The sequence below is a fragment of the Populus trichocarpa genome, chromosome 6 (genome assembly GCF_000002775.5).
Source record: "Populus trichocarpa isolate Nisqually-1 chromosome 6, P.trichocarpa_v4.1, whole genome shotgun sequence".
Taxonomy (NCBI): domain Eukaryota; kingdom Viridiplantae; phylum Streptophyta; class Magnoliopsida; order Malpighiales; family Salicaceae; genus Populus; species Populus trichocarpa.
The window spans coordinates 22,961,361-22,984,852 of record NC_037290.2 but is presented as its reverse complement, the minus strand read 5'-3'; the positions used below and the strand labels follow the sequence as shown (position 1 = coordinate 22,984,852).

The following is a 23,492-nucleotide window of genomic DNA, read 5'->3' as shown; positions in this document are numbered from 1 at the left end:
AAAAAAATAAATGAATATCCATCCATAATATATTCATAAAACACAAAATCTCATGATTATACAATTTTTTGTTAATTTTTTAATCATTTTTTTTGACATTTTAAAATAAATTAAAAGAAATTCCGTGTAATAAAAAAAATGGAAAGAAAATTTCTAACTGTAAATAAATTAAATATTAGCAGAATTTATTTTAAAATATTGTTTTATAATCAATTTTTCTTTTTTCTGAAATTAGAAGTAATAGATATTGGACATTTATTATTCTTTGTTTGTAAAAGTCAAAATTCACGAAAAATTGACTTGACAGTGGACAGGGATATTCATTGTCTAATTTACCAAATATAACAAAAACAAATTGATTTTTTTTTTAAATTAATTTTTTATATTTTTAGATCATATTAATATTAAAATAATTATTTTAAAAAATATATTATTTTAATATATTTTAAAAAAACTATTTTAAAAAATAACTAATATCATCCTCCCCACATCAAACTCAATTGCAGGTCTGATTGTAAATAAGAATAACTGTAAAGGGACTTAATTCATCAAATTTAACAGTAGGGATACTAAATTAATCAAAAGAGCATAGTTAAGCCGACAAATTTCTCCGAAAACGTTTTTCACTAACACGTCTTTGATGCCAGCTCAAAATTAATACACACTCGAAGGGAACCAATTCACGGAGGCAAAAACACAAACACCTATCGCTCATTAAAAACTCCTAAACCTCACCCACACTCACTGCCCCTGATCCTGGTTAGCACAGAATAATGCCATCAATTTACGTGTCGGAGCCACCAACAAAAGGCAAAGTAATACTAAACACAACCTACGGTCCTTTAGACATCAAGCTCTGGCCTAAAGAAGCACCAAAAGCTGTTAGAAACTTCGTTCGGCTCTGCCTCGAAGGTTACTATGATAATAACATCTTTCATCGTATTATTAAAATCTTTCTTGTTCAAGGCGGTGACCCTACTGGCGCTGGCACAGGTAGGTGATTCTGTAATTTCTCTTCTGTTTAATTTGATAGCTGCAATTTTTTTATTAATATAGGGCTTGTCAAAGGGTTTTCAGGGTTTCTTGTAGTTTAGTATAGATTGATGATTTTATGTGTTTGTTAATGCGACTAAAGTGTAATTATCAGTTATTTGGTTAAATTGGGATATATTTACATGCTGGTGACTTTTTTTGGCTAATTTTTGGATAAGAAATTAAAATTTTGTTTAAAGTTTGTCCCTTCATTTAACAATTTAAGTGGATTTTTTTCCCTTGGTTAAATGTTGTTTTTTTTTTTTTTTGTAATATTAGAAGGAATCATTGTCTTTAAGTGATTTTATTGTTGTGATATTGTTAATTGGAATATTGATGCTTGTTGATATTTGTAGGTGGTGAAAGTATATATCGAACTGTGTTTGCGGATGAGTACTTCACGTCTGAGATTTAACTATAGAGGGTTAGTTCTTAGTTGCATGTGCAAATGCGGGTAGGCCACATTCAAACGGGAGTCAATTTTTTATCACGTTGGAAAGGTGTGATTGGCTTGATAAGAAGAATACTATTTCCGGAAAGGTAATGTAGGTTTTGCTTTTTTGATTTGAAATTCTTTGGGCTATATTGAGTGTTTGGAACTGATATTTTTCATTTTCAGATTACTGGGGATTCAGTATTTAATCTTCTGTCACTTGGCGAGGCTGAAACTAGTAAGGATGATGATCAGCCATTAGATCCACCTCCAAGAATGACATCAGTTGAGGTAGGCTTGTTTGTGCTGTGAAATGGGTATCTTTTATTATAAATGCATAGCAATTTCTGGAGCTGTTAAAGGTTCAATAGTTTTGGCAATTGAGATAGACGATTATGTAAAAACATGTGTGTAGTATGGTCTTTTAGGTGTATGATATATTGCTGGTATATTGTGCCTATTCATCTTGTTCTTACTGCATCTGGTACATGACATGTCAATATAATATACTTTTGCATTTGTATCAACTTTGAATCTTCATACTCTCAATAATCCGTGGTCACAATATATATTGAAATCCTTATTTAGGTACTGTGGAACCCTTTTGAAGATATCATTCCAAAGGTACCTTCCAAGTCCTCAATCGAACCTGAAACTGAAAATAAAGATTCAAAGAAAAAGGCAGAGAAGTAAGTTCCCCAAACCTGACAGAATGTCATAATTTGAGAATGCAAAGACATTTATTGTTGTCCCTGTTACCATGTTAAGGCTTTGCTTAATGCAGAAAGCTGAACTTGCTTTCTTTTGGAGAGAAGCTGAAGAAGAGGAGAAGCAGTTGGCAGCCACTAAGCAAAAGACCAAGAGTAGTCATGATGTGCTAAATGATCCTCATCTCCTAAAAGAAGAAAATCCAAGTAAAGAATTGGTAATTTTGTCATTCTTACTGTTATGCTGTTTATGATCAAATAAAGTTACAGTCTGATTAAAGGGAAGAAAATCAGAAATACTACAACAACTAAAAATCTAGACAAAAGGGCATAGGGAAAAAGCACATGCTAGTGGCATTCAGCTATTGAACACTTAGATATAGCTGTGATTTAGTGTTGTAGCAGTGATTTAGTGTTCAAATATCTTTAAATACTGCATTTTTTTGCAAAAATTATAGTTATGTTTAAGTTTATTACAAAAATGTGCGGTGCGTTGGCAATACTGCATAATTTGGATTTTGAACCATTATTTATGCTCTGGTTTTTGTTGGATTAAGGTGGAGCTGTCTAGTCCTCAAGTGTCAAATTTTCCAAGTTTTCAGTTGCAAAGCTCTCCTGCAAGTCAGACATTTTAAAATTTGTAGGTTCTGAGTTCACTGTTGTGATTCTAATAGTTCTACTTTAGAATGATATCCTCACAAGTTAGCAGTTAAATTTATGCACTATACATGTAAGGATGGTCTGTTTTTTTCATTAGTTCATCTCACCCTTATTGATTTGTAATAACACTGTTGTGATTCTAATAGTTCTACTTTAGAATGATATCCTCACAAGTTAGCAGTTAAATTTATGCACTATACATGTGAGAGTGGTCTATTATTTTTCATTTGGGATGTGTTTGAATCAATGCAGAACTCTTCTGAAGGTGAAACAACGAGGGATGTTCAATTATCTGTGAAAGAAGCTCTAAGCTCAAAGAAAGGCACTTTATCTGTGAAAGAAGCTCCAGGCTCAAAGAAAGAAGCACCAAGGAGAGATTCAGCAGCTGTTTTTTCTAACAGTGATGATGACGATGAAGATGATGCCCTTTTTTATTCAGGAATGCGCCAGCAAATAATTCAAAAGGGAAAGGAGCTTGGTGATCTTCCACCTAAGCTAAAGCAAAATGGTACCGTGACACTTTACAGTACATTTTCATTTGATGAATTTTCACAACATTAACATGTCTATTTTCTTTGTTTCAAAACAATATATTTCTTTTGTCTAGATTTCAAAAGGGAAAGGAGCCATCAAATAAACGATGATGACCGATTAGTCAAAACAAGGATGCGTTGAAGGATGAAGCAAAAACTTTCTACAATTATTTGTTTCACTTTTATCTTCTGTTTGTGTACTTGTACAAGTTGACCTGTTTTTTCTTCTAGATGTACAGTGTAGTTGCTTATTTTAATCCTTTTCTTCTGGTTTATTTGGTTTAAGCTAAACTTGAAAAGCTTAGAAAGGCCCTCTCTACGAAGGCAGATGCCTCAAACAGCGAATCTGGAGTTGCTGATAATGAGGATTTGTCTGACTGGGGCACTATCCGGCTAACATTTGCACCTGAACGTGGCAAGGTAAGCTTCAGTGTGAATTCTATTCATTTCTTTGAACAGTTATGGAAACCACATGACCTGATATTATTTTATGTTTTCAAATTGGTAAAAATACCCAGAGTGAAATTAAAGATGACAAAATTCCTGTCAATGTATTCTTAGACCTACTAGTTGAGTTACAAAACAGTGCAAATCATCCTAAAAACATTAAATAGTTGATATTTGTATCTTCTGTAAACAAGAACCTTGAAGTCCTCAGCACATGCAACATGTAGGTTTATATTCGAAGGCAAAAACCATGATCATGTTAGTAATTATTGAAATAGAACCGCTCTTCTTTTTAAAAACCTTATCAATTTATTCACAACACGTAAGGAAGTTCTTTATTATGATTGTAACAGGATGGTATGTCTCGCAAAGAGGATCAAATGACTGTTGTGCATGACCCTCTTCTGGAGAAGGGGAAAGAGAAATTTAACCAGATGCGAGCCAAGCAAAAGAGACGAGAACGGGAATGGGCTGGCAAACCCCTTGCTTAGACTCATCTATGAAATATGCAAGCTTATCGTTTTCTCAGGCATGATGTGATTAACGAGTTGGTTAACTTGCCTCCCGTCTTTGCTTATAGTTGACAACAGATAATTCACTGATGCTGACCAGAGTCGCAGTAAATTATGGAAGCTGGTTGCTGGAGGTGCATTGTTGACCTACATTTGTTCTCAGAAGTCTAGGTTCACTGGATGGGCCAACTTCTTTACCTGGAAACAATGCTTCAAAGAAGCCACCTCGTGCTATAATCTTCGGTAATTAGTCTTCTTAATTGCTGTTTCTCGCCTCTCTTTTTTTAACTTACACCTTAGAGGTAACAGCACTAACTGCTGTACATCTGTGAAATATGTGATAATTAGATTGGATTTGAAAACAATTACTTGTATGAACAATCAGTGATTTGGTCAATTGATGCAATGTTTTTTGATACGAACCAACCCCACTAATAAAACCCATGAACTTTTCAAATGTTTGACGTTGGAATGATAGTGGACGAGGCATCATCTGTTTTACCTCTGGGAACAGGAATGCAAAGTCTTTCTAGTTTAGACTTGTTGAATAGCGAAATGCACATCATGTTGTTGTTCAACATATCACTTTGTTAGACCTGACCTCGAGTTTAAATTTTCATCTGTAGAGGACCGGCCAAAATCGATATTGCTCATTCCATCAGATTCAAACTGGCGACCACCACGTAAACATGTACTGGAATCTCGTTGGAAGTTGGACCTGGTAACTCTCTAGGAAGTCTCTCAAATCAATTTCATATAGCCATTCAACTTAGTGTAATTTTGGTGAAACAGCAAAAGGCGATCAGCTGGTGTTAACTTTCTCGTCTCGAACATGGCAGCTTTACTACAAGAAAAAATGACACCGTCCTCTGTATTCCTCCCCCAACTGTCAGCACATTGCTAGTGGCCTGGTCAAAAATAGCGTGTAACGTAGAATTGGCCAAGCATGTTTTATCTAGTGCTTCCATGGTCACGAAAATATTATATCCATTTTCAAATCTCAAGAATCCTGACTTGGTCTCCGCCTTTGCCACCGTTTTTATTTTGTTAGGAATTAGCAATTAGCATCGAACACATAGGAGACTCTTGAATACTAAATTGATTATTATGTTGTGGGTGATGACTTATTTCCCGTTCTTCACATGGACAGGCTGGAATAATTTATGAAATCCGCGTAGCTTATAGGACTGTTCAAAGCCTCATTCTATTTGTTTTTATTTCATCGTCTCATCCATCCCAAGCATGATTCTTACAGCTCACTAGAAATGACTTCTTGGTGAGAGATCCAAAGCCATTCCATTTTCAGATGCTTGATTTTTGGATTTCTTTATTGTCTTTTATTAAATTAAAAATAAACTATAAGATATCAAGTTTTCACGGTGGATCAAAACACAAAACACTAGATTGGATCCGTGTTTCAGTGTTTTTGTCATTTTTTCACAAATCACAGAGTCCTCCGTTGGATAGAATAGTCATCAAAAAGTCATTTATGAATTGAAAGGGGTGAGGTTTTTATATATTTTTGATACAGTGAAATTATTTAATAAGCAGAAAATTCTAAATCCAGAGCTACGGGCTTTATCATCTATTTCATTTTAAAATAACTCATTTGATATTAAAAAACAAAAAAATTATAACTTATATCCAAGGGCCTTGGTGTCTTCTCGTATTGTTTTTTTTTTTATATATATAATTAACAAGTTGGTTGAGAGGATTTTTGGCAATTGACTTAATATAAATATTATTAAAAAAAAACTTGTTGGTGTGTGAGTTGTCTATACACTTTTTGGGTGTCGTGTGAGACGTCGTGAGGTTGTTAAAAGGTGGCTTTCAATACGGTGTTCAAATCATCTCGGTTTCCTCTCCGTTTTGGTGCAGTGCGTATTCCAAATGGATCTCTAGTTTGGCACGTGCAATCTTTTTTTTCCCCTTCTCTTCTCCTTGATTTTTGTACTAACCTTATGTAAAAGAAGCCCTTCAATTTGTTATTTCTTTACATTTGGTTCCTAAGTACTATTTGTTTTATTTGAGATGATTTAAGAAATTAATTTTTTTTCACTTTCATTTCTCTTTAATTTTTTTTATCTTTCAAATTTAGTACTAGTTCTTTTAAATGTTATTTGTTTTATTCGAGATGCTTTTAAAAAGTTATTTTTACAATTTCATTCTCCTTAACTTTTTTTTTCCTACCAATTTAATCTTCATTATTTTAATTGCTATTTTTTGCCTTAGCAATTTATTTAAATTGATTTTTTTTTATTTCATGTTTCAACATTGAATTTGTTGGAGATTGAGCATCTTGATTGAGTCTGGGTTTAGTATTTCACAGATTGTGAGTTTGGAAGATTAACTAGGGTTTAGAAAATTCACTTGGGTTTGTTTGTTTGTTTTTCTTTTTTAAGCTAATATTTTTTAGTTTCATCTCTCCACATTTATTTAATTGGAGATTTGACTCTGTTATTTTTTTTATTTGCTTTCTGTATGATTTTTCATTAATCTTGGTAATGATTCAAGTTATCTCGGATCTTTTTATTTATCGTTTTAGGTTAAATTTAGCTTTTTCAATAGGATTTTAGTTTTTCAATTAAATTAAGTTAAGTGATTAAATATAAGTAAGAGATATTTATCTCATGATATTTTGTATAGTTTGTTTTCTGGTTCATTGATATAACGTTACATATAGTCTTTTTTGGTGTCGTCATGGAGCCTTTCGTAATGTTTTTTGAACTATCTTGATAAGCTTTTACTATTAGTTGAGCAGTGTTCATATAAAATAACAATAGATTTTTTACGGGTTTTTTTTTTCTCCTCCTCTGGAGTATGATATATACCTACCTAGTGGTCTCTGTTTTCTTACTTCCGGGTGAAGTACTCAAGATTCTACCAAGTTCTTTTCCTTTTTATGTTTTCTTCTGCCGTTGCTTTTGATATCTGGTTTTGTTTCCACAAATAAGGTGTTTTAACCGTGGCAAAGGAGAGAAGAAAATCCCTCCGAGGGCTACACAAGCACCTTGGCTTTAAGGGCATCTAGACATCGTGGTCAAGAATTCACCAAAGTACTTAGACAAATTTGTATTCGCCTATGTCCCTGTCATTCATCTACCCTGGCCCTCTTCAAAGAAAGCCCCCATCCATTTGGAGTTGCTGCTGCTTGCACACAAATTCAAATTTAATTGGTCCACCACCAACCACTGTCTGAAATACAATTTTTTTTTTAATCTCAAATGTTTGGATTAATTTACACATACCTTAATTAATTTTTTAAAATCTTGAAATTAATTAGATTTGTATCACTCAAACTAATAATATTTGATAAGTAAATATAAAACCGATTAATTAAACTATTCTCTACTATTTTTTTTTTATTTTTAAAGAATGGCTCTCTGTAAAAGCAGATTGATAAGGACCAGCCACATCAGCAACATTCCAGTAAAGCAGCCGGAATCCACAAGAAACCGTGTGAAACCTGAAGTCACAGGCGCGCACCACCCCCGCCCCCAACATGCCACAAAGTCTAACGTGTAGCGCCTTCCCAAAGCTGTGTCCACACCTAGCCCACGTTTTTTTGTTAGCTATTATAATCTCTTGAAAGATCTAGGGCGCACAATTCATGGCTTTACCGGGGTTTTACCGTCTCACAAGCACGCTTTATTCCTTCTATTCACAACACCATCATTATTTTGACAAATAACTCGTTAATAAACAATGGGAATGAATGGGTGCTGCTATGAAGTTGAATAATCTGTTGGTGAGATCATCATGTAGCCCTTAAAAGAAAAGAAAAATATGGGTCTAAAGACTAAGACAAAGTGGGTTTGTATTATAAATGACCTAATCTAGATTCATTTGGTTATTTTTATCCCTTTTTTTATATATATAAAATTAGGGTTTTAACGCCCGAAAAACTATATTAAACGAGGAAGAAGGAGAAGCCCTAATATAGTTTTATGGGTGGTCAAAAGGATTAAATTTTAAAGAATTCTTGTTCCATTTGATGAAAACCAGTAGTCATTTATTAGGCGTCTTGCAAATATCTAAAGTGGGAGGCTATGATTAACAGTTAAACACAGCTATATAGCCTTGCCCGGTCAGGGCATGTAAATTTCAATCATAATCATGCAAGTGAAAGGGATCTAAACCTAGTATTGTCAGTGTGTTCACACTTTGTCCACACATTTTTTGAAAGCCAGCAGTCGAAGACTGTCCAGTTTCTCTGTCTTTTGTTTCAACTCTTTTCCTTTTTTATATGTATGAAAACTCCCTTCTTTACCAAACCAACAACCTCGCTCGAAACTCCCCCCTCATGTTCACCTTTCTTCCATCCTCACTCCGCCAAATGAATGAACCCGATAGCATGTTCAGCAACTCCAAGAAAAGGCAAAGAAAGGAGGACAGGCAAGGAAATGATAGCGATGGCAACGATTCTTTTGAGCAAGATGGCAGAGAGAAGAAGAAGAAAAACTTGAAGGGTATCATCACATCATTGATATTGCTAGAACAACAAGAAAAGAGTGATCAAGAAGAGCAGAGCAAGGCTTCAAACGAAGAGAAGGTATTATTAGAGGCTAACCACAATAAAAGGATTAAAACGATGGTTGAATACTACGACAAATTCCAAGATTACCACGTCGAAGTTCAAGAAACAGAAAGAAGAAAGCGCAAGAATTCAAGGGCAATAGCTGGTGCTTTGGCTGTTTCAACCGTCTCTAATGGCGTGGCTGCCAGGGAAGGAATTAAAGATACAAAGCACGGTGGCGGTGGTCAACAAAGACGGTTATGGGTGAAAGATAGAGATAAAGAATGGTGGGATGATTGTAATAGACCAGATTATCCAGAGGAAGAATTCAAGAAGGCTTTTCGAATGAGTAAGTCTACTTTTGATATGATCTGTGAGGAGTTAAATTCAGTTATAGCTAAAGAAGATACTACTTTGCGTAATGCTATTCCTGTTAGGCAAAGAGTTGCTGTTTGTATTTGGAGATTGGCTACTGGCGAACCACTTAGACTTGTATCCAAGAGGTTTGGTTTGGGTATTTCTACTTGCCATAAATTAGTTCTTGAAGTATGTTCAGCTATAAGGAGTGTTTTAATGCCCAAGTATTTGCAGTGGCCCGATGAGGATGGTTTGAGGAAGATAAAAAATGAATTTGAATCCATTTCTGGGATACCCAATGCTGTGGGGTCTATGTATACTACTCATATACCTATTATAGCTCCAAAGATTAGCGTTGCCGCATATTTTAATAAGAGGCATACAGAGAGGAATCAGAAGACATCCTATTCAATTACTGTTCAAGGTGTTGTTGATCCAAAAGGGATATTTACTGATGTGTGTATTGGCTGGCCTGGTTCGATGCCTGATGATCAGGTGTTGGAGAAGTCTGCTTTATTTCAAAGGGCTAATGGAGGCCTCTTGAAGGATGTTTGGATTGTTGGGACTTCAGGGTACCCATTAATGGATTGGGTTTTGGTGCCTTATGCACAGCAGAATTTGACATGGACTCAGCATGCCTTCAATGAGAAGATTGGGGAGATTCAATTGGTTGCAAAGGATGCCTTTGCGAGGTTGAAAGGGAGGTGGAGTTGCTTGCAGAAAAGAACAGAGGTGAAACTGCAGGACTTGCCAGTGGTGCTTGGGGCATGCTGTGTGCTGCATAATATTTGTGAGATGCAAAATGAGGAAATTGATCCAGAGCTGAGGGTGGAACTTGTTGATGATGAGATGGTTCCTGAGGTTGCTTTGAGATCGGCAACTTCAATGAAAGCTAGGGATGCTATTGCTCATAATCTTCTACATCATTGCCATGCGGGCACCAGATTTTTATAGCCAAAGAGGTGCATTTTGCTCCTGCATGCTGTAATTATTTTATTTTTTTGTCTGTGTTATGTTGTAGTTGTACTGTAGAACAACTACAGCAGCAGCAGCAGCAACACCATTGCAGCTTGTTATCCATCTCAGGTTGTGGAACTGCCTTGCTTTCACAAATTTAGCCGATGATCCCAACCCCTTTTGTAGGTTTAATTTCTACACAGAAAAAAGATTAGATCAAAGGGACATTATGTAACTTAGTTTCCATACTTGTATTGAAATTAAAAATATGAATGAAATTTTTTAACATTTTCGCATCTCGGTGGATGTTGTATCGGGAGTCAAAAGTTTACTGTTGAAGATTGAAAATCACCGTCTATTAATTAAAAAAACTAGAAATTCTAAAAATATGTATTGGTTTAAGAGATTTAAGCAGAAATTCGAGCATAAAGTTCATTTTACTTAAGGGAAGAACGACAAAAAAAAAATTATGAAATGTTACCTTTATTATGTATTTTCTTTTAAATTTATTATTTTAATTTTTTTTATTTTTAATTATTTAAAAAAAATTGATGTCGGTTTTTAGAAAATAAAATTACTAAAAAGATGTATTTTTTATTTTTTACTAATTCTTTCACAAAAATAAAGAGTCAAAATTAGATTATGAAAAAAGTAAACCCACCTCTACTTTTAATGTTAAAAAATAAAATTTAATTAAACCCTGAGAAGTGCAACTCAACTGGTCAGGCTCTAGGTTTGCTCCCTAGAAGTCACCAGTTTAAGTTTCACAAACCTCAGGGTAACTGGAGGTTTACATAGTCGTTAAATTCAAGGCTCATGAGATTAGTCAAGATGCACGCAAGCTGACCTGAATACCCACGTTAATAATAATAAAAAAATTAATTAATGTTTTGAAAAATAGAAGAATGGAGACAGCGGCCAAAAATTGTGTTATGACCCTGGCACATTGATGCGTTTTCTTTATTTGAGATTGAGAGCCCTTTTATGATGAATTTGAAGAAAGCCCAAATCTAATTTAGAAGTGGGTAATGAATTTTTTTAGTTGGCTGGGTCCATTAAAAAAAATTAATTATAAACTAAACAATTGATTTGTGTGTTAAATAAAATAAATTAATAATATTATATATATATATATATTAATAAATAATAATAATTTTTTTATTAAAATTAAATATTAATTATAATATTGAGATGAAAATGCATATTCAGATGTTAGATTTTATTTATTGAGAAGCTCTTTGATTTTTATTTAATTATACAATAATAAAAATAATTGTTAGAAAATAAATAATTTAAACTCCATTCTAGCATAATTTCTTCTTATTTTAATAATATATTTTTTTAACAAAAAAACAATATTTCTTTTTATCATGGATTCTTAATTTTATAAAAAAATAAAACGAATTAGAATATATATATATATATATATATATATATATATATATAAATTCTCATTTAATATTGAAATATTAATAAGTAAATTATTGTTAAAATTTCATATATCATGATAATACATGATTATTTATAAATGAATTGATAATATTATAGTATTATAAATGAACTGATATTATTATAGTAATTTTTTAATGATATTGTTTTTAATTAGGATTACACTTTTCTAATAAAAAACAATGATGATTAAAATAAAATTTTATTAAAAAAATTAACCAGTTTGATTTGATTTGAAATACAGAAAAAATATATATTTTTTAATTTTATATATATTTTTAAAAATATATTTTTATTTTATGTGTGATGAAAGCTAATAAAATAATAAATATAATAAAAACATGTTAAAAGTTTTTTTTAATTTGTAAAATTAATCTTTTATTTTAATTGAATATTTACGAGCAATTTATTATTATATTTCTTTCCCTCCCCTAAATAAAAGCACAAATCTTTCCCCGTCTCACTAAAATTAAAAACTCTTTTTTCCTTTTCTTTTAGTTGTTGAGAAAGAGAGAGTGGCTCAGTAGATCGAAATCTTCTATCTTTTGTCCAGTTTGGAGAAGATCTAAGCTTCTTCAATGGAGTTGCAATAGCACCCACTTTCTTCAATCGAAATCCTCAGGCACAGCTAGCTAGCTAGGCAGGGGTCATATCCTTCATTTTCTTGTTAATCTTCAATTCGGAGGTATGTAATTTGACTTCTGATATGAATTGTGTCCGACAGTCTTTTGTCTTGAATGTTTCTTATTCTCTTTCCGTACTTTGTTCCATTTATCTCAAATTTATTGATAATAGTTTGATGGTTAAGGAGGTTTGCTCAATTTCTTTATTTTTCTAAATCAATACTTTGAGGCTAGCACTTAGAAGAATTTATTGAGTTCATTTAAATGAACTAGGTCGATGGGAGGAGTGTGCTTTTAAGATTGCCGGGAAAAAGTAGTTTTAATTGACACACAAACTGATTCGAGAATACCCTTATCGTCGACTAAAAGAAAAAAGTTGGAAATGACGGAGTAGACTCTCCATGTTCATCTTTTTGTGATATGGGATGCATCTCCTGATAGATGAATACTAGATAAACGGGTGGATGACATTCCGAAGTCCCCTATCCACCCATTTTCAGGCCACATGCCACCGATGTCCTAGCAGCTTCCCGCTGGCAATTTCGACTACTTGCCTAAGTCTATGTTGTATTTACATGATATCTACATGTTTATGTGTGTTGTGTAATAATTGAAGTGCTGGGTCACGCCATTGAGTGGCTACCTAAGAGTATGATGCTTCTGGGTGAATCTTGAGCTTAAATAAGTTGTTGATCGATGCCTCAAATTTGTGGATTTATATGATGGCTTATTCGAGGTCTAATGGTTTGGTCTATCGGTGTAATGTTGTGATGAATATGCCTATTCCATTTGAGTGCGATGTGTGCTGTTGTATGAAACAATTTGATATTTAGTTTGTCGTTGTGTTTGTTTGAGATTTCATGCTATGGTTTCTCATTTGCATAAAACTTTTCAGAAATCTAAGTTTGAGCTTTGCTTGTCTTGGTTTGAAATTTCAAAAATTATTCCAAATTTATTCGCACTTGTTTGTCATACTCTACTCGTTTTTTGTTTCTTTCCAGGTTCGCTTGTTACTTTGTCGGCATGCATTTGTTTTTATGTCTTTAGCTAAAATTGTATGCGTGCATAGTACCTAGTCAAATAAATCCTTGAGGGTGATGGCTGATGGTGACATTTTGGACGAGTTCATGTCATATTTTTATTCTATTTGTTTAACTTTGATGTTTGTGTCATCGAGTTTTGAGGCTACCATTTTAGTTCATTGAAATTTCCCCAGCCGCAACATGGCAACTTCATTGGAGACCTGGTTTAAGGCTAAGCTTTGTCTATTTGCTTTTCAACAATCAAGTTGTGTTCTTATGCTTTAATTTGTGTTTTGAATACCTCTTTGTTATGGTTGTTTGCCTAGATTGTACAATGTATGTTTCTTGCTTATCATATTTTGATTTCACTTTTTTTCCCATGTTCAATATTCCTATTTGTGTGATCTTATGTAGACAAGGAAAATGCACGGTCGGCCTCGCAAAGCCCCAAAACCTGAAGATTTAGCTGCCTCCACTGCCAAAGCCGAGAAACTAAGAATCCTCCAATCTCAATTCCTTTTAAATCACCACCAAAAAATGTATTCTCCTTTTTTGTTCTTCACTCTTGTCTTAAGTTGAAAAACCCTATTAAGTAACCCTTTTACTGTCTCCTTTTCTTTTTCTGTACACAGTTATACGAAGGAAGCATTAGAGCTAAGCTCTAAACTTTTAGAGATCAATCCAGAATGTTACACTGCTTGGAACTATAGAAAACATGCTGTTCAACACAGTCTTTTTGAGTCCAACTTGGATCCTGACTCTGTTAACTCAATTCTTGATCAAGAACTTCGAGTGGTCATTTTTCTCTCTCTTAAACCTCAGATTGATTTTTCATTTTCTATTCAATTAAAGTTAAAGATTATAATTACATATTTTTAGGTAGAGAATGCGTTGAGGCAAAATTTCAAGTCATACGGTGCATGGTATCATCGTAAATGGGTGCTAAATAAAGGGCATTCTTCTACAGAAAATGAGTTGAGGCTTTTGGACAAGCTTCAAAATGTAGATCCTCGGAATTTTCATGCCTGGAATTACCGCAGGTGAAGACCTGACTTTTAGGTTTTATAATTTTCTTTATTGAGTTATATGCTATTTGAAGTTTTTTTCTTTTTTTTCCCAGATTCGTAGCGGCATTATTGAATAGATCTGATGAAGATGAACTGAATCACACACAGGATTTTATTGATAAGAATTTTAGTAATTATTCTGCCTGGCACAATCGAAGGTATTCTAATTAGTATTTTTTTTTCAAAAGCTGCAAGTATTATGAAATTGCATCAGATGTTAAAACTGGAATTGCATACCAATTATTTATGAATGCAGGGCATTTTAACATGTTTATTTGTATTGCTTATATGAAATAAACACTGAAATTCAGTCCTTGCCAAATAAAAAGAATAGTATTTTGAGGAGTTTGTTTTCTAGTCCATTGAAGTAACTGTTCGTGGAACATATAGAGATGTCATTGTTCAAATTTTCTTGCCATTGTTCTTAAACCATGCTCTATGCCGATGTTTTTTACTAGGTATATATACAACATTACATCCTTGTTCTTGTTGGTTTGATTGTGTGCTTACAATTTGATGTGTCTTTTTTTATATGGGAAATTTTGTAAGTGTTATTAGCTTAATGGGAGAGTTTTGCAGTGTGCTTGTGTCTAACTTGATGAAGAAAAAGGTTCAAGCATTTTCACGGAAAGATGAGGTCTTGATCAGGGAGTATGAATTGGTTCGCGAAGCGGTTTTTACAGATGAAGATGATCAGAGTGGTTGGTTTTATCATCTTTGGCTACTTGATCAAACTGTTAAAGCTGAGTCTCCTCTGCTAGCTTCTTCATGGCCTGCTCATGGTTCTGAGATCACTCTATCCGGAGATAGGTACCTAGATCTAGGTTCTTCTTCTCCATTCAACACCAACCAATTTGATTCTGGATCGCTTCCACTCATTCTTTACTTCAATCAAGCTGTTGAGGGTGTAAATGCATCAACAGTTACAGTTTCATCTGGGTTAAACGTGAATATGGATGTAATTTGGAAACCTATTTTATCAAATAACTCTAGAACTACCCAAGTTTGGGTTGGACAATTGAAGTTCCCTGAGGTGGAGCTTGATTCTTTAGGAGCTTATACCATGGAGGTTACCCTTGGACATTCTCAAGGAATCATTTCTTCCAGTGGTTTTCACTATAGCCATCCTTCTCATTTTTCATTTACGGTGCATGTACTACCTGCCAAAACAGAACCAGTGGAAGGATTAGGTTCAGAGAAAATATCATGGAGAGATGAAAATTTTCATATTTATGAATCAGATTCTCTGGAGTCAAATTCAGTTCTCCCCCTTGACCACCTAAGTATTAAGAATGAACGTGAGCCAACACATTCCTCATGGCAAGCAAAAATTATAGATGAAGAGATAAGCAACTTTCGTGAATTGTTGGACTGGTAAGCCTGCTTTTTTCGATGGGTAACTACTGTGCTTGGAAAAGCTTATATTGCTAAGCCTAATTATTAGCTTCTATTTTTTGTAGTAAAATTGGAAAACTGACACTTGCAAGACTGTTGACTGCTCGTGATGCGTTGATGTCTTCTGACAAACCAGTCCATTCTGAAGAAGTTCTTAGACTTTATAGTGAATTAATGAAGTTGGATCCACCGCATTCTCGATTCTACAAGGATGAACACAGCTTGGTTTTATTAGAAAAGGTGAATCTTCCTCTTTGAAGGAGTAATGCACATGAACCATGGCTTCAGTTTTGAAATGTACATAATGTATCACTAAATATTTTAAATAATGTTTCACTAAATATTTTAAATGTACATAGTGTGAGAAAGTGATATTTTTAAGTCACCCTGTGTATTTGGTCTTGCTGTTAGATTAGCTGAATGAATGGTTAGTTACAAGAGTGAGATAAAATTACTTGCTGAACGTCATTGGTGTTCTATTAGAGATACAAGCTTATCTTTTAAAAAATTTATGAAAGAGCTAAGTTTATTGAATTTTGTTTTTTAATTGTAATCCACAGGGATCTGGTTATGATAAAACAGTTTTGAGTTTTAATTAATCATTCTATTTTACCCATGATTCTGCAGGTGATTTCTGGTAGGGAGTCTTTACTGAGTTATTGCTTTCGCTATAGGAACTTAACTTCATCAAGCAGTAGCAATCCCATTTGCCTAAGGCTCAATGGATTATCATTATCACGATTGGGGTCTTTTGAGAAATTATTGTGGGTCCAAATGCTAGACCTCAGCCACAATGAGCTCCAATCAATTGAAGGTAAAAAAATATATATATATATATATATATATATATATACTTTTTATAATGAGAGAGGTCATTAACTGATTCACCTATCTGAGCTGCTTGCATTCTTATCAATTTTTATCTTTCTATCTATGTGGTGCTTAAGAAACAACCAATATATTGTCATTTAATTTATTGCACTTAGTTACCGGTATTTGCACTTTACATGTGAATTTATTAAATAGTTTGAAGTTTCAGTTGACTCTTCTCAGTTTGCCTGATTCATTCTAGTGCTTAAAAGGCCACCTCATTTTCTTGATTGAAAATAAATTTATTCTTTGATTTTTGGAACTTGTGGCAGGTTTGGAGGCCATGCAACTTCTCTCACACTTGAATTTGAGTAAGAATAAATTTGGTAGTTTTACTTCTCTTGAGCCTCTGAGACATTTGAAGTCAATGAAAGTGTTAGATCTTTCATACAATGAGATAGGCTCACACTCTATTGATACAACAAGATATCTGTGCTCTTCTCCTTTGTGTCACTCAGTCGGGAGTGAATGGGATGGCAGTGAAACTGTGACTGATGGTGTGAGTTTGGTGAGCTATTGGGAAGCCTTTTTTATTTTGAGAGGCTTGAAGTTGACTCAAATAGACATAGCAGGGAATGCAATTGCTGATGAGAAATTTACGGCATTTCTGGCTAAGGTCCTGCCTGCACTCAAGTGGCTGGATGGTGTACAATTGAACTGATTTTGATTTATAGTGATTTTCACTGCTCCAAATCATGAGGTATGCCATACTCGTGGTGCTGAGTATTTAAGCTCCTTGTTCATGTATTAAATATCCAAGTCGTGCTTTGGCTGATTTGAATTTGGCATATGGTGTGTGTAATGACTAGCTTAATCTCAGGAAAAAAATTCTATTTTTGCTTCAAACATTCATCTTTTTGGAGAACTCGAGATATGGCATGCAGCAAAAAAAGTGTGATCAGAAACTTGTGATGGCAAGTCAAATGTAGCTGAAATCTACTATACAACGTTACAATGAATTGTCAGATATAGATGAGATTGCTCGAGTAAATGCAACCCAAAATAACATATTGCACCAATAGACTATAATTATCTTTCCAATTAGAGGAAGATCATGAAATATATTTGGATTTGGAGGAAGAGAATAGCCTTGTTTTGTATTTTAACTAGTTGCTAGTATTAATGTAAAATATTGAAAAAAATGTTCGTGTAAGTGGGTGGGTGGATTCTACTTTTTTCTTGCGATAATGATTGGATTCCTTCTGAGATTTTCTTCACTGCTCCGTGTGTATTTGCAAAAATCACGTCTCGGCAATTGTCTATCATACACATGGGACATCAAAAAGATCTACCCCCTGGTTTTATAGCAGGCAGGAACAACTACGTTATGTAAATATTCCGGTGATCACCTAAGAAATTGGTAACAGCAGCATTATTCTAGTTTTCTGATTTGATAACCTGATTGACATATCCTTGAAGAATCCAATAGAGTGGAAATGGACAGACTTTGGGGGCTAATTAATCTTATTTTTGCGCTCCATTTTATCATTCCTTTAATGTGAGCCAAAATCCTCCTCCTTGCTTGGATTGGCCGCAGGGATTAGGGAAGAAATGTTATGAGATTACATGACACCATGTATTTACAAGCGATGACTACAATTTATTTTAAGATTAATGACGTAGTGACAGGTGGGATTCAACCTCTTAGGTTGCAAGAATAGCAATGAACTTTCCATTGGCAGGCAGTTGTAAGTAGAGGGGTCCGAGGTAGCCAAGTTTACCCTTTTTTTTAATGAATGAATATTGTAATTACTAGCTTGGAAATGCTCACCCTTCTCTAGTTCAAGTCAACTTGTGACTAATAACTTTTTAAATTTTAAGTATTTTAGTTCGCAGGAGCTTTTCATGCCACACCACCCATGGTTCTCTCTATCTCTCTGTTTTTTTTTTTTTTTTTTTTTTTTGAGAATTTTCAAACAAGGTCCTTGTAATTGAAAGATTTCATTCATTTGCAGCTCAAACTAGAATATTGCTATAGCTTACCCTAATGAATGATCACAATTATTAGAACAGCTACTAGGCAAGTTGCTGCGAGCAGTCTTTTCACTTGTTAACCGAGTTTGTTTTCGGAGAGGAATTGTCAAGGGAAAACAAAGCAACGAAGATCAAATATAAAACCGGTGGAATGGCAAGCGAAACGTTAGTTTTATGGAAACGAACAGATTGCAGTTCCAAAATTTACATGAAAAGAGTGTTAGTTTGAGTAAGCATTTTCTCTGCTAACAAAAAGCACGAAGGCATATGCCGAACTAGGGAGTTGTGTGCTCTGAAGACTCAGTTGTTGATTGGAGATGGAAATGTTGATGCTGTTAAGCAGCTACCATGTGGAAGCAACGTCAAAAAAATTATAAGCTGACTTGAGCCCTCGCAAAAAGGTGGTGGAGCATCCTCACAGCGAGTCCTGTTGCAGTCAAATGGAGATGTTAGCAATCAAGTTAAATACAATGAAGAAGATTAGAGTCGTTAGAAACAAATGGGTGGTAATTGGATGCAGAATCATGCAAAGAGAGAGCAAAACGAACCGAAATAGAAAGAATGATCCAATAGAGTTAACACCAGCATGTGCAGAGCTAATTTCATGCAGTCACAAATCATTGCAGTTCTAGGAAAAATTCTTTCTTCAACGACAATATTAATTGTAGGGAAGGCAGATGAAACGTAAAGGGATGCAAAGAAGCAGGTGCACAATCTTGGAACCCGTAAACTGAAATATTAATTGCTGGAAATGGCCATCCTCTGCTTTGACAGCGAAAGAGTGATCAAAACCGTTTCACATATTAATCAATGCGTTTATTGTACCTGCAGTAATCTGTGAAGGTTTCTATCAGTCTATTGCTACCAAAACAAAACCATTATTGTTGATTTGGAGCAGCCTTTCCTTCACTTCCCTGCTTTCCATGTCTCTCTAGTTTAACTAAATTGGATTTGACACCAACAACCACACCTGGGTTTCTCTTTCCACCTTGTTGCTGCAAAGCATGAATGTAACACTTTTCTTCTCCATCCCCAATCTCATAGTTTTGAAGGGATCACACCCTTATTCTTCAACTAAAAGTATCTGTCTTTTATTCGCCTTGTGCCACTTTACTAAAAGTATGCCTATGATCAATAGGCATGATGTACTTGAAAAACCCAAACGAACACATTGCAATTTTAAGCCTCAAATGGAGGGAATGTTTTGGGGGGTTTACTGTCCAAATCCTAGAAAATTGCAAAATTGTCTTGGAATTTTTTTGGCAACAAAGTTGGGAAGGCTTACGACAGTGTTCTTAATTTTATTTTATTTTTCCCGCAGTTTTGTTTGCAATTATCATCCACTAAGAAGGGCGTGAAAGCAAGTAGACTAAAATGCATGGAAAAGGAAGTGACAATGTTGGATTCATTCAAAAACTGTTGCCATAAATGGAAGCAGACGAAGAAAGTGAAAAAACTTTGCATGATGATGATTGAACATAAAGAAAAGATTTTTTGGACATTGTAAAAGAACAAGCCTGCATATGTGTAAAAGAAAGATCAGATGAAGCACGTGCAAGCAAGCAATTGAGGTTGCAATGATTGTCAAAAAAATGATATGTCAGTGTGCATGGAGAGTGACTGCATAGGTTGCAACGGTATTATTAATTCATTTGATTGTTTGTGACAGTGTAAAGTAGATGTTCTTCTGTTATTAAATGATTCAAAAGGTGCAGTAAAGGTTGATGCAGAAAAGTGCGATGAAAAAAAGACAAAGTTGTCGAAAAGAAACTACATAGGCATTGAATGTTTGATTTTGGTATAAAGGGCAGGAATGACAAAGATGTTTAGTGTTGAAGCAAACAATTGCATTTGTCAAAAACCAATGAAAGGGAAACATTTTATTTTGGTGAGTGAAGGTACCTTTGAGGATCACATTTTCTTGGGTGGTGTTTCTAAGTCATCATGGGTTAACAGAGGAGGGCTTCCCTCTACTTCAACATGTTCTGCAGAGATGGCTCCTTCAATTTTGGTAAGACTGTTTTAAAAAACTCAGAGATTGATAAAGATACTGTTAGTTTCTGTGGTCCAAGCACAAAAAAAATATTGTGAAGATTAAAGAGGATACAAGGCATTGTTTAACGATTGTTAGGAAGATGTATATCGCTGTGTATGTTGTCTCCTTACTCAGTGAAAAGCAGGTAATAACAAAACTTACTGATATTCTAACTTAATATTGAGTAACTGACGCGAGGTCTTCTACCACTGTATCGTCAAACTGAAGCCTTCTTGTTTGTGGCAGGCAGATGAGTTGGAGGTTGCCCTGGAGCTGTGAGGACTTTTGCTGCTTCTGCAAAGAAGATTCTGGATTAGCATGAGGTGGACCGAGGATTGCTGGGGTTATTGGCTCAATGGAGGGGGAGCGCTAGAGCTCGATGCATCAGCTGTTATGCTTGTTGAAGCCACTGTGAGACGTGTCTATGCATCAACAGGGGTGCTGTCCAGCCCCTCATTCGAGTCATCATCAGATACGTTTGTGACAACGATGCCACATCGATTTACCACTGATCTGAAGGCTCCCAAGCACAGATGGAAAACAGCAGCAATTGCTGAAAACGTAGATTGTTAAATTGTTAGTTAGAAATTTAAATGACTAAGAAGCTCATCCAGCACCCAATTAGAAAGTGTATGCCACTGTTTAAATGTTAATATGTCATTGAAGCTGATAACTGATAATGAAGCACAGTGAGCAAAGAAATGGGCTGATGGGTGTTCAAGAGCAAAGATAATGAAATAAGAAGAAGAACTGGCTCTTATAATGAAAGGAAAAGAAAATTGGATTCCAGAATTACTGGACTTGCACCCATGAAAGCCACAAAACCAGATGCAAAACCATTAACCACTGAACCAACTCAGGCTGAAAAAACACAGCATGTTCATTATATCCTCTACTGTGATGTTACTGCCAAACTTCTGCAGACCAGCTTCACTATACTCCTCCACACCACTTTTTTTTTTATTTCTTTGAATGGAAATCAAAGGAACAGGTTATCATTGCTTGCTGTAACTAATCAATAGCACTTTGTTCATTCCAAATAGGAAAAAGGGATAAAAGGAAAGTAACATCTGCAAAAGGAGAAGGGAAAAAGGATAAACTATAGTTTTTCATCATGGATGGATGCATGCGGATCATCAATTGCTCCATCCAAACTTAGACAGATTAAAAAGAACAACTAAAAAAGACCTGATCCATTAAATATTCCAAAGAAAATAAGCATCTTCCGTCGAACCACAAATTTCAACATCACATAGTTAATGTAAAGCCTAAACATAAAAAGATCATTTCCTTAATCTTTGGTGGTCTAACTTTGCTAAAGAATCAACTTTATATTTGAATGCACACAGCACAATATTTCATATAACCTGGCAGCTTTGATTGTTACGCAGAATATAGAATCCAGAACACACTGATTCAGCACACACATATCCAGTGAGCCTTTTGTTAATTCCAACTCAAAAAGAGCAGGCTTTTCTTCCCTGCAGTTTAGCAGTTCCGGTAATCTGTTTTGTACCTCCATTTTACACAGTTAAGCAATTTAGCATTTCAGCAAGAATACAGATTCAAAGAGGAAAAAAAGCAAACACAAGATGGCAACCAAAGAAAGAAAGAAAACAAACCTGGTGAAGAAACCAATCAAGCTGAGAGCAAACCACAGCTGGAGAACTCTCTCACAGACACCACAGAAACAAACCAAGAACCCCAGAAAAGCCTGCACAGTCCAGCAAATAGAAGAAAAGATGAGAATGATTAGAGGCACAAAGTAGAGAAAAGGTGACCAGAAAACGCAAACAACATAATCAAAACCCACACCAACAACTAAGGCAATCAAAATAAGAAAAATAGAAAACGAAAAGAAGAACGAAAACCTGAGACAAAGATAGAGGTTCACCCGAGAAAAAAATCCAAGGAAAAATAGTTTATATAGCCAAATTTAACGTGCACAATAAAGTCCTGGGGCAGAAATATGAAAACGCTGGCTAAAAAGAAAATAAATCAGGAGGCCGAATGACAGGAGTGGAAAAAAAAAGGCTGTCGGGTGAATAAAAACACGGGAACAAAACATGAAAAGAAACAAAAGGCAATCTAGTTCCACTGAAACTGAGCAACAATAAAATAGAGAGAAAAGCACCAACCAGGAAGGATCCAGGTACAACTTGCAAAAGGAATGTCAATCCCACCCAAAGAAGAGCAGCTCTCCCAATGCCCAGGAATGACTAAACACCGTGCCAAGCTGTCTGCATTTAATGCACAATGATGGCAATATGCAGGCCAGCAGCCCCACAAAAGCCAATCAACAAACTTTGCAAGAGCCCGGTCAACATGAAATACATGACACTCGAAAACAAAAAACCAGTGAAAGTTATCTCCCAGGCGCGCCACATCCACATCCACAAGCCAGGAAACCACTCCAATGGACAGCAACAGCAGAACCCAAGCCAAAACCAAACACCCTAAGCCACCCCAACCAACACACACAGAAACGCCTAGAAGAGAATCAAAGGAATACTGTTGTAATCCACTCCACAGTGATTACAGTGTATGTGTGCACAGTGTTCCCCAGTAAAATCACCCTGCCTATTAGTTTTTTTTTTTTTTTGTTAATTGTTAATAATAATAAAACAACTCCAGAGTAGAGAACATGCAATGGGCTCATGCCAGCATTGAACATGGCCCATGGTCTAGGGTACCAGAGGAGGATTTTCTGGCAGCGTATTCCCAGTGAGGGGTTAGACTAACTCTAGCTTGAACTTACTCCAACCGGACAGCAAGAGGTTGAGGTTTGCTTGATTACCATTGCTTCGCAAAACATCTGACCACAGATCACCAAAATAATGTAAAATGTAATCAAGATTATAATTTTCATGGTTAAATCCTTGGATCAAGAAGGTAGCTTGCCC

The 23,492-nt window shown here is 35.0% G+C and overlaps 2 protein-coding genes, 1 long non-coding RNA gene and 1 pseudogene across 3 annotated transcripts; all 4 read left to right on the top strand.

Annotated features, from left to right (window-relative positions):
- The first annotated feature begins 580 nt into the window (after positions 1–580).
- On the top strand, positions 581–3,781 carry LOC7462245 (peptidyl-prolyl cis-trans isomerase CYP57-like; annotated as a pseudogene).
- A 566-nt stretch (positions 3,782–4,347) lies between these two features.
- On the top strand, positions 4,348–5,526 carry LOC112328056 (uncharacterized). The gene is made up of 2 exons (XR_008059540.1): positions 4,348–4,567; positions 4,951–5,526. It is a non-coding gene; the product is annotated as an uncharacterized LOC112328056 (long non-coding RNA).
- A 2,776-nt stretch (positions 5,527–8,302) lies between these two features.
- Positions 8,303–10,450, top strand: LOC7462244 (protein ALP1-like). Its single transcript, XM_002309452.4, has one exon. The coding sequence runs from the start codon at positions 8,571–8,573 to the stop codon at positions 10,149–10,151; it is 1,581 nt and encodes a 526-aa protein (XP_002309488.2). The 5' UTR covers positions 8,303–8,570; the 3' UTR covers positions 10,152–10,450.
- Positions 10,451–12,056: 1,606 nt separating this feature from the next.
- LOC7462243 (geranylgeranyl transferase type-2 subunit alpha 1) lies at positions 12,057–17,426 on the top strand. Its single transcript, XM_002309451.4, has 9 exons — positions 12,057–12,288; positions 13,663–13,787; positions 13,881–14,043; positions 14,128–14,288; positions 14,369–14,473; positions 14,895–15,689; positions 15,776–15,950; positions 16,338–16,524; positions 16,853–17,426. The coding sequence occupies exons 2-9, from the start codon at positions 13,672–13,674 to the stop codon at positions 17,239–17,241; spliced, it is 2,091 nt and encodes a 696-aa protein (XP_002309487.1). The 5' UTR covers positions 12,057–12,288; positions 13,663–13,671; the 3' UTR covers positions 17,242–17,426.
- Positions 17,427–23,492: the final 6,066 nt, after the last annotated feature.

What these genes read in the sequence shown, in the direction of transcription:
- LOC7462244 (XM_002309452.4), top strand. Translation starts at nt 8,571, where the DNA reads ATGTATGAAAACTCCCTTCTTTACCAAACCAACAACCTCGCTCGAAAC.
- LOC7462243 (XM_002309451.4), top strand. Translation starts at nt 13,672, where the DNA reads ATGCACGGTCGGCCTCGCAAAGCCCCAAAACCTGAAGATTTAGCTGCC. An exon ending in TTGATCAAGAACTTCGAGTG is followed by an intron (nt 14,044 to 14,127) that starts GTCATTTTTCTC and finishes ACATATTTTTAG; the next exon opens with GTAGAGAATGCGTTGAGGCA. An exon ending in TCTGCCTGGCACAATCGAAG is followed by an intron (nt 14,474 to 14,894) that starts GTATTCTAATTA and finishes AGAGTTTTGCAG; the next exon opens with TGTGCTTGTGTCTAACTTGA.